We start from the raw sequence: 20015 nt of genomic DNA, 5'->3' as shown, positions 1-20015 counted from the left end.
CTTTTAAAAAGGTGTCCCTCCCTCCAAACCTGTAACTCCAGGTGTTGTTCAACTACAGCGGCCATCATCTATGGCCATTGGGAACGTTGACTGGGACTGATAAGAGTTGGAATCCAACAACAACTGGAGGGACAGAGGTTTCCTCACCCTTGCGCTTAGCATCGCATGCATGTGTTGCAGCTTTTGTCCTCTTAGAGGCACACCCCCCCTTACACACAGAAGAGAGTGTCTTTTTGTATTAAATCATTTTAAATGCTTTAAACTCTGCTGACTGGTTTTAATGAGGGGAGCTTTTATAGGTCTGTTGAAATGTTTCCAGTCAATTTAATCGAACCGATTAATCAACTTAATATTGCGGCCAAAGTTTTGAGGAGGGACGATGTCAGTTTCCGCAGTTCAGGAAGGCTTGAAGCTCTGAGGGAGCTTTCGCTGCAGCTGTAAAGCATCTCATTAGCCTTTGGGAAACTTATATAGAAAGTGGAGGCTCCATCCCTTCCAGGCTCTCAGTCAAGTCCCAAAACATGTAGGTGCTTGATCTACTTTACTCTCCTGCAAAGTAGCCTCACGTCTAGCTAGCCAGGTGCTTTGACAAGAGGTCTTGCTGGCCATTTTCTCTGCTGCTGCAGCTCGGGGGGTGATGGGCATGTATGTGTGAGAGAGAGCTGGCCAGGACCCAGCCAACTGGTGTGGAGACCCCTGGTCTTAGGGTGGGGATGCCTGGATTCAGTGCCACCTCTGCCAGTGCAGGTCTCTCTCCAGGGAGGGGTCCTGCTCCCCCCACTCTTCTTCCAAAGAGACACAAGAATCATAGAGTTTTAGAGCTGGAAGGGACCCTGAGGATCGCCCCCCCCCCCGATATGCAGGAATATGCAGCTGTCCCATATGGGGACCAAACATGCAACTTTGGCGTTAGCACCATGCTGAATGGGCGATGTCTTCAAAGAACATAAGAAAAGCCCTGCTGGATCAATCTAATGTCTGCTCCAGTCCAGCATCCTCTTCTCGCAGTGGCCATCCAGGTGCCTCTGGGAGGCTTACAACCAGTACCTGACTGCAGCAGCATGTTCCCGAGGAACAAGCAAGCCTTTGAGAAGCTGAGGATGGTAGGAAAAGCAAAGAGGTTATGGATTTGCATGTCTCGGGAGAGAAGAGCAGACATGGAGGCTGGGAAGGCCTCAGGAGAGCTTTAAAAGCAAGGACGAGGCCTGATGGTTACGGCTGTCCTGGGGAAAGGAGGAAAAATAATGTGTTGGGCTTGTTTGCTGTGATCCTTCAGGACATTAAGTTTACATTTTCCCCTTTCTCCCTGTCTCCAGTCCCCCGAGTCGTGGCCGTCTCTCCACAGATGCGCCTGGTCGAAGACAATCCTTCATCTCTCTCCCTCGTGGAGATCTACAAGCAGCGCTGCGCCAAGAAGGGGATTGAGCACGACAGCCCGATTTCTCGCTACTATGACAGACTGGCAACCGTCCAAGCACGAGGGACCCAGGCCAGCCATCAGGTATTGTAATCTGTGACGAATGCGTTAAGACGCTCTCTGCGCCAGGCCTGCTCTTCGCCTCCCTTTGCTTCCCTTGCCTCGTATTTGATGCATCAATCTCATCTTTTCACTCTCTTGCTCTCTCTCCCATCCCCTTCTTTTTATCGGCAAAACAATCTTTCAAAGTAGATCTGCCAGAGGACTGAGCGGGCACCTGCATCGCATTAATATTGTGGCAAAGCTCCGAAAACATAAACCCTCAAAAGAGCCTTGTTACCTCTCCACCTTGTATGATTAATAGAGCGTAATTATGACCGGAAAAAGACAAGACATGCAACAAAGAAGTTTTGTTAGGCAGCTGTGGGTTGTTGGGTGTTTGGCATGGGTTGTTTTGCTTGTCGGAGCCATGAGTCCCACAAGAGGCAGTGATGGCCATCAACTTGGATGGGCTTAAAAGAGGATTAAACATATTTCTGGAAAGATAAGGCTCTCCATGACTGCTAACCATGACGACCATGTTCCATCTCCACGGTCAATGGCATTCTTCTTCCTTGTACCAGCTGCTGAAAACCATAGGAGGGGGAGAGTGTGGGTGTGCTCAGGTCCTGCTTCCAGGCTTTCTGTGGCCATCTGGCTGACCAATGTGAAAACAAGATGCTGGACTGGATGGGCCATTGGCTTGATCCAGCACATTTGAACCAAGGGAACCCATAGTGCTGCAGATGCTTTTAGACTACAGATCCCATCCCTTCTCACCATTGGTTATCCTGGCTAGGGGTGATGGGAGCCGGAGTCTTAACAGCATTCAGAGGACCACAGGATCCCCATCCCTAATGCAAACAGTACTTCAAGAGAAACTTGCTTCATTGAGAAGTTCTTCCATGAACTCACCATGTCACCTTGGGCCACTGTTCCTCCACTTTGGTTCTGTGATGGAGAGGAATCATAGCTCACTTGTAGAGCGTATGTGTTGCCCACAGGAGGTCCCAGATTCAATCCTTTATATCTCCCTTTAAAAAAGGGGGGGTAAGGTAGCAGATGATAGGGAAGCCCCTTTATATGAGATCCTTGGTCACCCCTGCCTTTCAATGCAGACAGTCCTGGACCAGCTTCCTCATAATACAGCTTAACAATACAAAGCTGTTAAGGATGACTATAGTAATGTGTATTAGTTGCTCCAGACACCCAGAAAGCCCTGCCCAAATGCTCTCCCTGTTTTGTGTTTCAGTCCATAGACTGGTCTCTCCACCATTCTCTTTTCAAAAACAAAAACAAAAAAGGAAGCTTTTTTCCATTTGGCGTTAAAAAAACCTGTCCGATATCTGCCATTTTTCCCCCCTAGGCCAACTAAGACACAGTTTGAATCCCCCTGAAGTGGTGTAATTAAGGCTTAGTATTCCATTATCACCCTTGCCCATTTATAATAATAAATAGTTACTTTAAAAGCCTTAACACATATAATTAAGCATTGTGCTGTCCTCTTTCTTCCCATTGAAATTGATGCAGTTCCAGGTGTGTTGTGTCTTGAAAGTTGTGTCTGTAATAAACAACCTTTCATTCCTTGCACAGCATAAAATAAAATTAAGTGACATGGAACATCTGTCTTTCTCTCCCATTTTCTTTTTTGAGGCTCTTCCCTTCTGGTTGTGGAAATTTAGTCCCTCTCTCTCTGAGTAATTTAATTTAAGCAAGTGTGATTATCATTCTTTTCTAGTGCAGTGGAGCAGGTCCCCACTTTATTTTCTCCTTCTAATTAATTAGGCCAGTCCACGCTATAGGTAATTAAATATGGAGGTAGTTCACAGATGTTTACATGGGAGGCACAACTTGGCTGCGGAAAGTGTGGTAACATTAATACTCAGATGCTTGAAGCGGATCTTGATTGCAGCCCGAGCATACCAGGCCCTGTGCAGACTGCGGAAAGATAGTATTGCCTCTCAGTGCTTGAACATGCATCACGACATCTGTGCCATGCAGCCATGCAGGGAGGCGTAAGAGGTTCAGAGGGTGCTTGTGGAAACCACAGCCCAAAGCCCACACTTTAGTAGCCGGGCCTGCAGTTTAGGTTTGGGGAGCCTCTGGCCCTTCAGCTGTTGCTGAGCTCCCATCAGCCCCACCCAACACGGCTACCGGTGAGGGATTGTGAATGTTGTAGCCTGGCAACCTCTGGAAGACCACAGGTTCCTTGCCACTGCTTTAGTTACAAAGCTGGATGCAGCCATGCTAGATGGATAAAGTTTGGTTTGACGTGGTTATGGGTGCACCAGTCTCCTATCATCCTACTCACTTCTGCTTGTTTGTTTGTTCTTAAATCTCTCCTACATTGCATGATATAATTCCATCACATGGGTGAGCTATACAGCACAATTTGAATAAAATGAACAGTAATGCAGTATCATTCAGTTGCTGTTACACCTTCCTTCTGCTGGGATAAAGGCCTCATGGGTGGGCAGCCCAGTCTGATGTCATGGGTGATACTTCCTTTTGTCTAGGAACAAGCTAGACCTCCTTAGCTTCAGCAAGGTTTCTTCATATTGCACCCCTGGACAGTGTCCCAGACTCCACAGTTTTAACTGCTGGCTGATTGAGCTCCTACAGTACACTCTCCCTTTCCCGAAACCCAGCGGCATCTATTGCCACTAATGCAATATTGCCTAAATAATAATAATAATAATAATAATAATAATAATAATAATAATAATACATTTTTATTTATATCCAGCCCTCCCCAACCGAAGCTGGGCTCAGAGCAGCTGACAACAGTAAAAATAACACAGTTTACATAAAATCACAATCAATTAATTGAAATACATTCTAAAATCAATTAATTCTAAAATCAATTCAGAGTCAAATTAATGGCAACCATTGGGCTAGAGTTCTATGAGGATTGCAGAAGGAGAGAGGGAGTCAGACTGAGCCTTGGCCAAAGGCCTGGTGGAACAGCTCTGTCTTGTAGGCCCTGCGGAAAGATGTCAAGTCCCGCAGGGCCCTAATTTCTTGTGACAGAGTGTTCCACCAGATCAGGGCCACGGCTGAAAAAGCCCTGGCTCTGGTTGAGGCCAGCCTAACCTCCCTGTGGCCTGGGATCTCCAAGATGTTTTTATTTGGGTTACCATTTTATCTTTTCATTTCTATAACAGAAGACCTGCAATATATTTTACCTCCCAAGTCCTGTGCATTCTAAAGTACATTTCAGTCAGGCTTGCCTCTTCACCACGGGCAGTAAGGAATTCCATGGAGGTAAAAAGAGCAGGTTGGCAAGGGAAGGACTCGTTTGATTTCCACGCTGGAAGAAAATCCAGAGGAAGGAAAGCGCAGAAGCACAGAGGACTGATAGAGAAGGGATCCTTCCTTCACTTGCTGGAAGACAGGTCTTTGGTACTTTTAAGTTTTGTTTCCACGACAGACGAGGCAGCCAGCTTAGAAATGCAGGCTGCTGCTCTCGAACCAGGCTAGTTAAAAAGAAAAAAACCCTGCAGACTATAACTTTTGTGGGCTTACTTAAAAGCCTGATTTTAAAATAAAATAAAATAATGTGCTAAAATATTCAAAGGACTTATCATTTTGCTTTCAGCTTTCATTAAATGAAGGTGTTGCTTTTTTAAAAAAAAAAAACCCACCCCAAAATGGTTAAAGGGAGCTTCTTCTTGAAGTAGCTTCGCTTGCAAGTGTAACATGACACAACTCTAAGGATTTAAATCAACCTGGAATAAATAAATACATAATGTGTTTCTGTTGTCAACCGATGTAAATCTGTCCATCCCAATAGCTGCAGTCTTAAGTGCTTAATTATAGTTGCAAAGGCCCCTTTGAAGTTGTTTAAAACCTTATAGAAATACATGATCCTGATGGCTTTCCTCTCCCTCCCCCGTTTTAGGTTCTCCGTGATATTCTGAAAGAGGTGCAGGGCAACATGGTGCCTCGGAGCATGCTGAAAGAGTGGGCTTTGCACACCTTCCCAAATGCCACCGATTACTGGACCTTCCGGAAGATGTTCACCATCCAGTTGGCACTGATCGGGTTCGCAGAATTTGTCTTCCATTTGAACAGGCTTAACCCTGAGATGCTGCAGATTGCTCAGGTATGCACTGGGACTAGTTTGCGGGTTGCATAATCATCACGTGGTGCCCTTCAGCATCCGGGGGCAACTTGCATAATAAATATGACAACACAAATAGAAGTTTGTTTATAGCATTTGTGTCTTTTCATCCGTATGGGTTACTAAGGCATCTCACAATTGTTGTTTTGTTTGTTTCGTTTAGTAGATTTATATCCCACTTTATATTTATGGCCTCATCTGCACTGTGCACTTAAAGCAGTATCATACCACTTTAGGCAGCCATGGCTTCCCCCAGAGAATGTTGGGAAGTGTAGTTTGTTAAAGCTGCTGATAGGAGACCCCTGTTCCCCTCTATGCAATACATTATAGGAACAATATTTTCCCCTGCCCCTGATCCTCTACTAGCCCTTTATTCAAGATTGATACTTTATTGAGGATGTTTTTGTCTGTCATATTTACACCCCTGCTAATAGGAGATAGTGTAAGGTAAAGGTAAAGGGACCCCTGACCATTAGGTCCAGTCATGGCTGACTCTGGGGTTGCGGCGCTCATCTCGCTTTATTGGCCGAGGAAGCCGGCGTACAGCTTCCGGGTCATGTGGCCAGCAAGACTAAGCCGCTTCTGGCGAACCAGAGCAGCACACGGAAACACCATTTACCTTCCCGCCGGAGCGATACCTATTTATCTACTGCTAGGTTGGCAGGAGCAGGGACCAAGCAACGGGAGCTCACCTCGTCGTGGGGATTCGAACCGCCGACCTTCTGATCAGCAAGTCCTAGGCTCTGTGGTTTAACTCACAGCGCCACCCGCGTCCCCAAGGAATAGTGTACATGTCTGCAATTCTTGTTAACTGTTGTCTGTGCTCATAGTGCCTGAGCAGGAGTCTGTTAACATAAACATGCCTTTGGAAGAGCTTGTTTTTATTCTTTCCCCCATTTACAATTTGAATGCAAGGGAAGTCTTTCAGATTTGCATGGATAAAATCAGTTTTGGATAGCTTTTTGTTTTTCTTCTGATTTCCATACTTATGGTTTATATGTGTGTCTTTAAAAAAATCTCTAGGATACCGGCAAACTGAACGTGGCCTACTTCCGTTTTGATATCAATGATGCTACCGGGGATCTTGACGCCAACCGCCCCGTCCCATTCCGACTCACACCAAACATTTCTGAGTTCCTCACTACCATTGGCGTTTCTGGTCCACTCACTGCATCTATGATTGCAGTGGCTCGCTGTTTCGCACAACCAAACTTTAAGGTATGTACAGGTGTGGGTGGGAGTTTGTTTAGTACCAAAGAATTGAATTGGACTCCTTAGCTTTCATCCTATGTGAAAGCCATCCGATCTTCCTACCTGGCTCTTCTTCTTTGCTTTCTCTCTCCCCTGCCTCTTTGCAGGGGCGGAGGAAGGGGGGTGCAGGCCGCCCCGGGTGTCACCACTGGGGGGGGGGTGACAAAATGCTAGGCATCACTCACCGTGGGGCCTGCAGCACACCCGAGCCACGCGTCTCTCCTGGGAGAGACATGGCTTGGGCGCACGCAGGCTCTGCGTTGCTCAAATGGTCTGCCCGCTGCCTCCCCCACACCTGTAGGGCAGCGGAGTGGGAGGAGGCAGGCAGACTCTGGAGGCCCCGCTGTGCACCCCGCCCCTATGGGCGCCTTGCTCTGCCCCTGCGCGCGCCACCCTAGGCACCCAAGCGACTTCCTCCACCGCTGCCTCTTTGGCATAGAAACCATAAATAAACCTATCAAAGGGAGGGTGTGTGTATGAGGGTAGGGGAGAACCGACTGGTGGGGAAAGAGTTTATCACCCACTGCCACTGCTCTTCTGATAATGCTCTCCTATAGGCAGGTTTCCTTTTCACCGAGAAACAAAAATATTCTCTAGTTTAACATGTACCTCCACGCTAGCCTTTCCTCCTTCGGGCAGAAATCTCATATAAGCATAATATGAGCTTTTTATAAATAAATAATAGCCCTGGCTTTGCAGTCCTCTACGGAATTGGCCCCACTTCCGCAGCAGTACATTATAGCGAAAATGACTGCGCTCCTAGTAACTGTTCCCCCCACTTTTTATAGAGTAGCTAGCTACTTACGATCAGTTTGAAAATGTAACTTGCAGGTATATGAGCTTGATCCTACGATGTCCCTAGAATTCGGCTCACAGATGAGCGTGTCCGTCCCCCCACCTGCCCTTCCTGAATCACCACAGTAGATTGTACACTGAGCTGAAGCACATCTGAAAATAGCTCTGCTGGTTTGACCCTATTCGGGGGGGGGGGGGATTTTCCAGACAATTAGAGAATGAATTAACTTTCCCATGTCTTACAGCAGATCCGTAAAAAGTCTAGCAGTCCTGTTTTTTCAGCAGAACGCTGCAAAGCGGACAGTAATTCTGCTCTCAGCTTGGCCTGTTGGGTTGAAATTAACGTGCCTCAGCAGTTGCCACAGCATTCCATCAACAATGCTGGTGTCTGCAAGCCTGAGAACGGTGGCGCGGGTTGCAAATCAGCAGCATCGTTTAGGTTTCCCCACGAATCATGTCGCAAATAGGAATCTGTCTTGGCGGCTTGTTAAGTGGAAAAGGAAGCTCATGATATATAGTGGTTTTGATGGAGTTTGGCTCTTGGCAGGGTACAGTTTGCTCAAGGAATGGGCTTAATTCCTTTTTTAAATTCTGACGCTTCGCCAAGGTGAAGCATCTCCTCGCAGCTGGTGGCAAATTTGCAATTTTACACCAAACACGCCACGTGACACACGAAGAACGCAGGTGGTATGCCTGTGTGATTTTCCTAATTAGGCATCTAAAGACTCAACCTGCAGTTGTGCTAAATCCTCTCTTAACTTCTTAAATGCAAGGGGGCAGGGGGCCAAACAGCCAAAAACAAAAGTGGGGAGGATCAAAATTACAGAAGCGTTGGGTTTTTCTGAAGTTGAAGGCTCGGGTTTTTCGGATCGATCGGAGCATTTATATTCTGCCTCTTCTGTTCAGGGCTTGCTTACAAAACACAGAAATTGCAGTTTTGCAGAACGAGTACGAAACAACTACAAAAGAGACAAGGGACAGAAGTGAGGGTTTTTCTAAGTAGAGGTATTGTCTGCCTGATCAAATACAAGCTTCCTGAGTTGAAAAGGGCTTCAATAAACGAGGAAAATACAATGAGGGAGAAAGATAGCCACGCATCATGGGGCAAAGGGGTTCCATAAGGTGGGCACAGCCAAAAGTAAACTGTCACAAATGGTTCTAGAAGGAAACATCAAATGCAGAGCCTTTAATAACGCAGCTCACTCTAGGCTGCAGTGGTCTGAACACGCCACCGTAAAGAGTTTTGTTGTTGTTGCTAAGGTTTATTGCAGGAAGACCAAAGCACTTGCAGTTTGGCTAAGTCCCTTGACAGTCCCTCCTAGTTAAACATAATTATTTTCCCTTCCTCCCTCCCCGCTCCTCATAGGTTGATGGCATCCTGAAGACGGTGTTGCGGGACGAAATAATTGCTTGGCACAAGAAGACCCAAGAGGATACTTCCTCCCCGCTTTCGGCAGCAGGGCAGCCGGAGAACATGGACAGCCAGCAGCTCGTTTCGCTGGTTCAGAAAGCCGTGACCGCCATCATGACACGCCTGCATAACCTGGCTCAGTTCGAAGGGGGGGAGAGCAAAGTCAACACCCTGGTTGCTGCAGCAAACAGCCTGGACAACCTCTGCCGCATGGATCCCGCCTGGCACCCCTGGCTCTGACTTGGCGCCGTGAAGTTCTTACGGCCTGTAGTTGCGGTGGGGAGAAGGGTGGGGAAATGTGAACACTTCTTTGTGAACTATGCCTTGCTTTGCCGCTACATCTCCACCCGTCCTGACCCCACCTTTTCATCAGTCTTCGGTGTGATCATGTTTACAGAAGTACCGCTGCCTCTATGCCCCTCAAAGTCATTTTTGCATGCTTATCGTCCAAGGATCACTCCTTTGAAGTGGCTTAGGGAGAGGAGAAAGTGAACCATCTCTTCCTTCGCGCCGCCGCGAGGATGTGCTTGCGGCTCGGAAGCTGCAGGCCTACTCGTTCAAACTTTTTGTTTTATTTCAAGAACACTTTTAAGGAATTCGTATCCCCCACGTTGTGGGTCTTCCTGCGTGACGTTCCTGTTTTTCATTTTCTAAAAAGTGTTTTCTTTGTTGTTTACCTTCCGATTGGTGCAAAGACTGCTGGAATGAATGCCATTTTAATCCAGTCACATGTGCATCGCAGTGGGTTTGTACAGTGGTTTTGTAACAAAATGTATAGAGAAGGGGGGGGGTTGCCCTTTTTGGGTCACTACTGGGTGAGAAATGATCAAATTGTGCTAGTTTTCTCCCTAACTGTTGCAGTGCATTGTACAGATGGACCCATTGCTGAAACCTAGTTTAGAGGCTCACTTCTGTGTCGGAGGAGCACTGTAAAAGTGAATTTGTCATCCCTTAAGTTGCATATTTTGATGGAACCAGTGCAACACAAGTCAGAAAGTATATGATAAGCTGGTTATGTCTTGAGTTTTGCCATCTTTAAATGTGTATCATTCAGTAGGAAACGTTTTTAGTTTTTACCTTTGTAATTTAAAAGAAGGGGGGAAAAGAAATGGCTTTTATTTGGGCCCATGTTAGCATTTTTTTATAAAACTTGCAGTGTTCAGAATGTTACAGTTCCAATTTGTACAGAGTGAACTTTTTCAAAATAAATATTTTCTAAAATGCTTTAACGGTGCTTGTTTTCCTGAAGTGGCAGTGAATTAAAATAAGCAGTGGCAACATGAGGCTCCCAAAGTAGAGAGGGTTGATGGCATTAAAAAACTGTTCCCAACGCAAATACACAGTGTGCAGATAATCATGTCACTTCTTGGTAATGCAGATATTAAATCAGCCCAAGAACAAGACCCATACATAACAAGAGTCTGGTGCAGTAATGAATTTGCTAGCCATTTGTGCCATTTTAAACAGGGCCTAGGACACCCAGCACCTACTTGAATAATTAGCATTTGAATAATTAGTCCAGAGAGGTTGGCAGCAATCCTTCCTGTGGCTACGTTTTTTAGTATGGCATTAGGTGAGTTCTTGAATGGTGAACAGCTCTCAGTTCATAATGGCGTGTTCCAAGAACCTGCATCCGGCTTCTAAAAAATTTAAAACTCCTGGCTTGGTACAAGCTTATGAGGAAGTATGTTTGGTTTGGGACTTGCATCAGTATCTCTGCTGAGAAGGCTCTTCTGTTTGCTGTGTTGCAGCAGTAGCAGCTAAAGGGAGTGTTTCCTTTCATATATATTGCTGATTGTATTACCAAAATGCAGAACACTGTGCATTATATATATTTAAACACACATATTGTAAACATAAATGCTAAATATGGAGAGGGAACTCTTATAAACATTCATTTAGCACCTATTAGTCTAACAATTATATATAAATTAAAAAATTGTCCAGTAGCACCTTAGAGACCAACTAAGTTTGTTCTGAGTATAAGCTTTCGCATGCACACTTCTTCAGATACCTGATATTTATTTTGACTGTTTTAGACCAACACAGCTACCTACCTGAATTATATATAAATACACCTTCTGTTAAATTACTTCGACCACCACAGCACATTAGATTTAGAAAGCTCGAACAGGTAGCAATAATAAAATGACATGATAAATATTCTGTCACGGGTCGGCAGCTTTCACATAATTGTTTATAGTAGACCTTTTGAAAAATAGTCCCATCTCACAAGTGACCATAAATTGCAAACCTTAATAACCCTGGGTGATCTCCAAAAAAGTCATAGGCAAGAGTAGAACTATTGGGTTGTAGCCAGCAAATTTCTACACAGGAGTAGACCAATTGAAGTTAATGCACCTGTCAGTCACATCCATCGATTTCAATCGGTCAGCTCTTGAGTAGGACCAACATGGATACCAGAGTGGTCACTTTGGTGCTGCTACCACAGTGGTTTGACTTCACCTCCCAAGGTGCACTCCATTGTCTCTTGAGAGACACACAGTTGCCAACAACAGACTAACGTTCCGTGTCACCATAGGCTGCTTTTTGGAGGGACTGTTTCTGAATTTTCACCAGCATAATTCTAGTAAAGGTAAAGGGACCTGACCATTAGGTCCAGTCATGGCTGACTCTGGGGTTGTGGCGCTCATCTCGCTTTATTGGCCAAGGGAGCTGGCATACAGCTTCCGGGTCATGTGGCCAGCATGACTAAGCCGCTTCTGGTGAACCAGAGCAGCACACGGAAAGGCCGTTTACCTTCCCGCCAGAGCGGTACCTATTTATCTACTTGCACTTTGACGTGCTTTCGAACTGCTAGGTTGGCAGGAGCAGGGACTGAGCAACGGGAGCTCACCCTGTCGTGGGGATTCGAACCGCTGACCTTCTGATCAGCAAGTCCTAGACTCTGTGGTTTAACCCACAGTGCCACCCGCATCCCATAATTCTAGTAATCATGAGCAAATACATACTGTACATTTCCGCGTATAAGACTATGTTTGTTTCTTTAAAAATAACGCTAAAAAATGGAGGTCGTATTATACATGGGTAGTGCATAGGCTGTACTTGATTTGTTGCTGCTGTGGCTGTTAGTGGCTATTGTGCATGTTATTGGTTGCTACCCCCTAAAAAAGCTCATCAACCCTGGGTAACCCCCCAAAAAAGCTCAGCAACTCTGTGCCATCTCCCCCCATTGTTTTAAATTTGAGTACCCCAAAATAGGGGGCATCTTATACATGGAAAAGTACAGTAATTGACCCAGTGCATTGTTAAAATATGGACCTTGCTGCCACAGGAGATAGTGATGGCCACCAATCCAGATGGCTTTAAGAGAGAATTAAATTCCTGGAGGAGAGGGGCCATCAGTGGCTACTAGCTGTTATGGCTATGCTCTGCCTCCACGGTGGAGGCAGAAATGATTCTGAATACCAATTGCTGGAAACCAAAGATGGCGGGAAGAGCACTCTTGTGCTCAGATTCTGCTTGCAGGTTTCCCAGAAGTAGCATCTGAATGGCCACTGTGAGAACATGTTACTGGACTAGTGGACCTTTGGCTTGATCCAGCAGGCTGTTCTTATTGTGTTCCTACCCACCCCTGGTTTAAAAATAACGCTTGCCATACTTCCGTTTGAAGTGTGTGAAACATCTCCCAAAGCTTTGCTTTTCTATCGCCCCACACAATTTAGCCTGTACATGTGTTTATGAGAGAACATGCCTGATGGAAAGTACTTTTAATTTTATCAGCTTGCATTTCTGGTCCACGCCCATCCTAAAATGGGTTAAGTAACGGCACATTAAAAACATAACGTATCATTTAAATCCCATCTCCGTGTTAACAAGCTGTTTCTCCCCCCTCCCTATGCTATTCCTGCTAATGAGTCTTAATTCTTCGTAAGCCCCACTTCAAATACTTTCAAGTTCCTTTCTTGTTAAGACATCTCTTGGAGGATTTCTCCATTGCTGTTCATATATTTATTTACAACGAGCCATTTCTTGAAACGTCCCTTTTGTTGCCTGCCTCGGAAATGGTGTCTTACGGCTGAAGGCAGCCATCCTGTGCACAGTTACTTTGGAGTAAGCCCTACTGAGTACAGTGTCCATTAAAAAGGTAAAGGGACCCCTTAAGTCCAGTCGTGACCGACTGGGGTTGTGGCGCTCATCTCGCTTTACTGGCTGAGGGAGCTGGTGTACAGCTTCTGGGTCATGTGGCCAGCATGACTAAGCCGCTTCTGGTGAACCAGAGCAGCGGACGGAAACACCGTTTACCTTCCCACTGGAGTGGTACCTATTTATCTACTTGCACTTTGACGTGCTTTCAAACTGCTGGGTTGGCAGGAGCAGGGACCGAGCAACGGGAGCTCACCCCATCACGGGGATTCGAACTGCCGACCTTCTGATCGGCAAGTCCTAGGCTCTGTGGTTTAACCCACAGCGCCACCTGCCTCCCTACAGTGTCCATTACTTCTGTGCTATAATAAACCTCTGGCTAAGTTTTTCTCAAGAGTAGACTCACTAGAACTAATAGACCTAATTAATTTCCAACAGTTTTAGTGGGTATACTCTTGAGTATGTCTAACATTGGGTACAGCCCTTCTTGGTTATGCAAGCCCCCATGCATTCATTTTCAATAAGCCAATCCCAAGCATAGATACCAGAATCTGTAGGGGCACATATTTCAAATATACACGTAAGGGTCCAGTCTAGACCTGATTCCTGATTCTTTGAAGTCTTTTTTGAGTCCTTCTCTTTGACCCATCATTATTTAAGATAAGTTTGGTTGCAATTCTGTAATTATCTACCTTGAGCTACATGTAGGGCTGCAGGAGAAAATGGATTTTGCTACCATTTTAATCAGAAAGTACCTAATTTGCATTTCTCAAACCAATATGCACACCAAAGCACGGCTAACCTTTGAAACGATTACTGCAGTTTTCCATCCATCCAATATGTACCAAAAAATGCATCTGTTGTGAGGAAAATTGCATAAAAATGCATATGAGAGTGGAAATGATATCGAAAACTGCACTGCATTAGGGGAAATTACAAAAATGTCTGAGTCAAAAAAGAATACAAGATGAATGTGTGTGTTAGGGGAAAGTCACACTCCCTGCTGGTGAATTTTCTTAAGATTATTATCATTATTTAATGCAAATTGTTATGTAAATGTGGAAAACTAAAGGGAAAATGAGAAATTTGTAGAACCCAAGCTGGAAGATTTGTCTACAATTCAGGCATGGGTAAAGGAGACCAACCTTTGGAGGAAATGGAAAGGATCAGATCCTCAGTTCTCAAACATCACAGCTGGCAAATGGAAGACTTTGCAAAACAACACATTTTCGGGCAGTGGTAAAGTGATACTGGGATGGGGTAGGGGAGCTAAAATGTTGCTCTCATTCAGAGAACAGCCTTTTGGATTAAATATCATTGTCCCCCAAGTGAAATCGTGTAGCACTATCAGAGTGTTTTCAGTCGTCTTTTAAGACTGGTGCCTTGCTCTCCGTTTGCCACCCCTCCCCCTCCCCCCGGTAATTGGGCTCTTTGTGAATTGTCAGATATAAAGAGAGAGAGAGAGAGAAATTAGTCTGTAGGTACTGGGGAAAGATGACTCAGAATCTGTCTGTAGCAATGAAAGATTTGTTTTTCTGATGGCAGCAAAGCGGGAGGGTGTTGCTCTCAAAACTATAATTGTTTCAACCCGATGGATGATGTGTGTATGTTTTAAAAAGGAACAGCAGCTTATTTCTCTGGTAGTCCCGTTGGAGACAGGGCTGTCTCAAGATATTTTACTGCTCTGGGAGAAAAGAAATGTGTCCTGCAGAGTCAAACTGAGAAAGGGCCAGCTGTCCATTTAGATACCAGTCCCTGCCATTACCTTTTCCTGAGGCAACCCTCCCTTGTCTCCCAAATTTACCTTGGTGGGGTAGATGTGGGGAGGCAGACAGGACTGGGTACTGGTGCTTGAGTAATTCACCCCTTGCAAATTCAGATAGGAACTGACTGATCAGGTCTGGCCCTACCGTTTGGCAGAGTGATGCAGCTGCCTCAGGCAGCAAATGCTGGTGACAGCATGGAGCTGGAAGTCAGAGAGGTGTATGCCTGGCAGCCTGCTCTACACCCCTTCAGCAGCTCTGCTACCCTCAGATACAGTGGAGGCTTTCGACCCATCATCCGTGTTGAAGGAAGAGTCAGCTGCCAGTCTGGCCAGCTTTTATATGGAATTTGGGGAGAAGGTGAGACTCTTGCCCTTAGACTCAGGCGGAAAAATGACTTGGGTGAGTGTGAGTCCTCAGAGGATGAACCAAACACCCTAAAGGACCCAGGCCCTTGACGAACAGGCAGAGCCACCTGGATGCAATGCTGAGGATCTCCTTGGGAGGTCCTCAACCTGATGAAGAACCCCTGGAACTGTCAGAGGAGGGAGCCAGAACCATTCAATCCTGAAGAGTGTTGGTGCCAAAAGCTTCAGGTCCAAGCTGAAAAACAATGGCACTATACTTATCTACGAATCCATTCTCATTGGCCTACTCCTAAATAAGAGGTCTATGTGTGAGTAAGAAATTCCTGATATTCTTTCACTGCCTGCAGTTGTAGTTTAAGAGGACATTTTTTTATAAGGCCTCCCTCTTGGGAGTAGTACCTTTTGGCAGTAGGCACACGGGTGGCGTTGTGGTCTAAACCACTGAGCCTTGTGGGCTTGCTGATCAGAAGGTCGGCAGTTCAAATCCCCATGATGGGGTGAGCTCCTGTTGCTCTGTCCCAGCTTCTGCCAACCTAGCAGTTCGAAAGCATGCCAGTGCAAGTAGATAAATAGGTACCGTTGCGGTGGGAAGGTAAATGGCATTTCCATGCTCTCTGGCACTCATCACAGTCCTCCATGCACCAGTAGCGGTTTAGTCATCCTGGCCACATGACCCGGAAAGCTGTCTGTGGACAAATGCCGGCTCCCTCAGCCTGAAAAGCGAATGCCACACCCCATAGTCAACTGGACTTAACCCTTCAGGGGTCCTTTACCTTTTACCTAGTAAACATGAGAAGGGTCTCAGGGTTGTATCTGTTCACAAGCTGAACATGAGCCGGTAGCATGATGCAGCTGCAAAAAAGGCTAATGCAGTTTTAGAATCACAGTTTCCCGTTCGTAGGAAGGAGAGAAGGCTGAGAAGGGCATGCAATAGCATGGCTCCGATCTCATTTGAAAAAGGGAGCAGAAACTTGGCTTTCTGTTGCTCCAGAGGGCAGGACTACCTTTACCAATGGGCATCGGTGACAGGGAATTAGGTTTCAGTTGAAGGTTGGGAGAAAGTGTTTGATAGCAAGAGCAGCTTGATGATAAGAGAATCGCCTAGAGGGGCTGTGGGTTCTTCCTTGCCAGAGATCTTCATGAAGAGTGTGGACGGCCATCTGTTGAGCTTGGGTCATAGCATATTTTTCATGCAGAAGGTCCCCGTTTTAATCTCCAGGTAGAGTGGGCCACATTCCCACCTGAGACCATGAAGAGCTGCTGCCAGTCAAGGTACACAGCACCAGGCTAGTTGATCCAAATGGTCGTATGGAGAGCCAGTGCAGTGTAGTGGTTAAGAGCGGTAGACTCATACTCTGGAGCGCATCTCCGCTCCTCCACATGCAGCTGCTGGGTGACCTTGGGCTAGTTACACTTCTCTGAATTCTCTCAGCCCCACTCACCTCAGAGAGTGTTTGTTGTGGGGGAGGAAGGGAAAGGAGATTGTTAGCCACTTTGAGACTCCTTCGGGTAGTGATAAAGTGGGATATCAAATCTAAACGCTTCTTCTCTTCTTCTATGCTTTGGCTCTGGATTTCCTTCTTTGAGTAAGGAGGGGGTTAGGCTATGTCATGGGCCAGCAAACTAAGGTCCACAGACCAGAACAAGCCCAATTGCCTTCTGGATCCAGCCCGTGGACGGTCCAGGAATCGCCGTGTGGATCGCCAGCACACACGTTCTTTCCCTCTCCCTCCCTCCTTCTGACTTCTCCCTGCCCTGCCTAAAGGAGGAAGGGGGCTGGGCTTTGTTGGACCCAGAAGCAGCAGCGATTGAGCGGCCGCCATTTTAAGCAGCCCCTCTCCAGAGCCCTTTCGCGTGACTCTCATTGTCCCTCTGCCGCCGCCAGCCCCTGGCACTTGCAAGACGCAGCTAAGCAGCCACTGGGGCTCGTGGTGCTCTTGCATCATTTTTCCCCCAAAATATACTCTGCCGCCCCACAAGGTCTGAGGGACAGTGGACCGGCCCCCTGCTGGAAAAGTTTGCCGACCCCTGGGCTATGTGGTCTCCAAAGCCTCCTTGATCCCTGTGATCCTGACTCTATATACATAAATTAAGAGGAGGGCACAAGACCCAACCCCACCTGCTATTCGAGTTTCTTGTTAGAATCCCCAGCGGAGCAGTCCATTTAACCCAGGGTTAGGTGATCTGCTATCATAAGCAGCTGGCAAGGAAACTAGGTCTGTACATTCCTTCCCCGGAGAGGGGGTCAGGTGGTGCGGAGACGGGTCAAGGTGCCCGCATTTATTATTTTTAGAGGTGACATTAGCTTTATACAGCCAGCAAGGCAAGGGCTCGAACAATCAAGCCATGCTTCATGGCGGCTTTTCCTTTGAGAGAGAGAGAGAGGTGATATTTATCCTCAGCTGCAAAGGCACTCTGTCAGGATCTGTCCGTCATCAATCAATCAAGGCCTGCCCTCGTTCCAGCCCCAATCTGCTTAGACTTTGTGGGTTATATTATTATTATTATTAAGAGAAAGCTTCAGTCTGTTATCTCGGAAGGGCAGGGGGGCCTTGGCAAGTGTTCTGCTTCTCTAAGGCACATTAATTCCTGTCTCCCTACGCTGCCCAGTGGTATTTATAAGACTTTGGCATTAATGGATCAAATCGCCTCGTTCAGCAAGATCTTTTGATCAGTTGCAGTTGCTCAATCGGGAACTTGAGGGTAGGGTCAAGATCACACAGAAAACCTTGGTGTCTCTCAACGTACCGCTGCAGCCGGTTTTTAAATTGAGGTCTGCGTGTGTCACAGACGTTGCAGGCCTCTCTTAATATCGAAGCGAGGCCCCTCTCCCACCTGCGTTCCTTTCAACAAAGGAGAGCAATTATTCCATAAAACAGAGCCAGGAGATGATAGATGTATTATTTAAAAGGCATAAGCTGTGTGGGTGTGTATGCTTTTATTTTTTCTTACGGTAACTTTAATGCGTATTACTATATAGTTTTTTAAAGCAATCATCTCATTTTCTTCATTTCAGAAAAGCAGCTTGTGAAATAATGACACACACACACACCAAATTCCAAAACAAAACAGTAAGTTAGCAGTCATGGTCTCCGAGCAGGGCTCAAGCTGTGTAAATATTTATATGTGCATTGCGTTTCTATCCCATCATTTTACTCCAAAGGAGCTCAAAGTGGTGTAAGTGGTTACCCTCCACTCATTTATTCCCCACACCAAGCCTACAAAGTAAACTAGGCTGAGAGACAGTGACTAGCCCAAGGTCACCCAGTGAGTCTCATGGCTGAGTGGGAATTTGAACCATGGTTTCCCAGGTCCTATTCTGACACCCTGGCTCTTTGGGATATTCTATGCCCTGCCTGGAATGTTCCGATTGCTTGAGTTGCTAGTCTTTTCGTTTCTAGAGATAGAAGGGAAAGTGTGAAGGCAAGATTTTGTCCAGTTGCTCAAAACAACAACCATGAGCTTGATCTCTGGTTCCAATCCCCTCCTGGCCAGTAAAAGCACTGATATAATGCAAATCAACACTTACCGTATTTTTCACTCTATAGGACGCGCCAGACCATAAGACGCGCCTAGTTTTTGGAGGAGGAGAACAAGAAAAAAAATATTTTGAATCCCAGAAGCCAGAACAGCAAGAGGGATCGCTGCGCAGTGAAAGCAGCAATCCCTCTTGCTGTTTTGGCTTCTGGGATAGCTGCGCAGCCTGCATTCGCTCCATAAGACACACACACATTTCCCCTTACTTTTTAGGAGGGAAAAGGTGTGTCTTACAGAGCAAAAAATACGGTATTTTAAAATGTTATAATGCATGTGGGGACCTTGGAGTTGCCTGCCTGCTCTATGATTCAGGGGTCACCAATGTAGTGCCAGTGTATATTATTATTTGTATCTGAATGTTTCGGCTGCCCCTTTCTGAACCATTATTTTTCAACCCTACAGTATCCTTTTGGAAGTAAGGAGACCAGAACTGCGCACAGTCAGTAGTGAACTGACTAGGATAAATGTGCATAAAATAGCATAGAAGAGCATGTAAGGGTTGTGTGCATTAGGTAAAATGTGCTTTTTGGTGGGGTGGGGGATATCATACTAAAATGCTGACGAGTGTTCATGTCAGCTTTCTAAAATAAAGAAATAATTCACACGCGGTTGTGGAACGCTGGAGAAACTGAAACATTTATTTATTTATTCCCTGCCTTTCCCCGAGAACTGGGATTCAAACCCGTTCACACATATTGAAACAAACACAGATAGCCAAAAAAGCTATTACAGAAAATAGCCAACAAGTAATTAAACTAGAAGGGAAGCAAAATGATGCAAAAACAGATCTATTAAAATGCAGGTAGTAAAAACAGCACAGGGCTATTAAAAGCCCTTTCCTTAAAAGCAATCTGTCCCCAAAAGGCTGTCGGAATAAACCAGCCATCACCTCCTTGGCTGAAGGACAACAAGGAGGGAGACAGCCTCTCTAAGGAAGGGAGTCCCAAAGCCTGGGGGCAGATGACAATAAAGTCTTCTCCTGTATCCCCACCAAACTTGCCTGTTAGGATGGTGTGACTGAGAGAAGGGTCTCTCCCAAAGATCCCACAGCTTGGGCAGGTTCATATAGGAGAACCTGGTCCTTCTGATAGCTTGAGCCTAAGCCACTGAACATTGATGGGACCCCTGAGCTGAAATGTATAGGAGTGTGCCTTAAGTCTAGATCCAATCCTTGGTTTGCTTGGAGGGTTTTTTTGGATATCTA

At 46.0% G+C, this 20015-nt stretch overlaps 1 protein-coding gene across 3 annotated transcripts in view; it reads left to right on the top strand.

Annotated features, from left to right (window-relative positions):
• Positions 1–10265, top strand: part of TRRAP (transformation/transcription domain associated protein) — a 153491-nt gene extending 143226 nt beyond the window's left edge. For all 3 annotated transcript variants that reach the window (XM_083584841.1, XM_083584840.1, XM_083584839.1), the window contains 4 exons: positions 1317–1501; positions 5358–5561; positions 6603–6797; positions 8992–10265. In XM_083584841.1, coding sequence (XP_083440967.1) covers positions 1317–1501; positions 5358–5561; positions 6603–6797; positions 8992–9276 — 869 coding nt within the window. In that variant the 3' untranslated portion in view covers positions 9277–10265. The remainder of the gene's footprint in view (positions 1–1316; positions 1502–5357; positions 5562–6602; positions 6798–8991) is intronic.
• Positions 10266–20015: the final 9750 nt, after the last annotated feature.

This window comes from Podarcis filfolensis, assembly GCF_964270895.1.
Source record: "Podarcis filfolensis genome assembly, chromosome: 14".
In the NCBI taxonomy this organism is placed as follows: Eukaryota; Metazoa; Chordata; class Lepidosauria; order Squamata; family Lacertidae; genus Podarcis; species Podarcis filfolensis.
The sequence above is the reverse complement of the archived record's forward strand: the minus strand, read 5'-3'. Positions and strand labels throughout refer to the sequence as shown.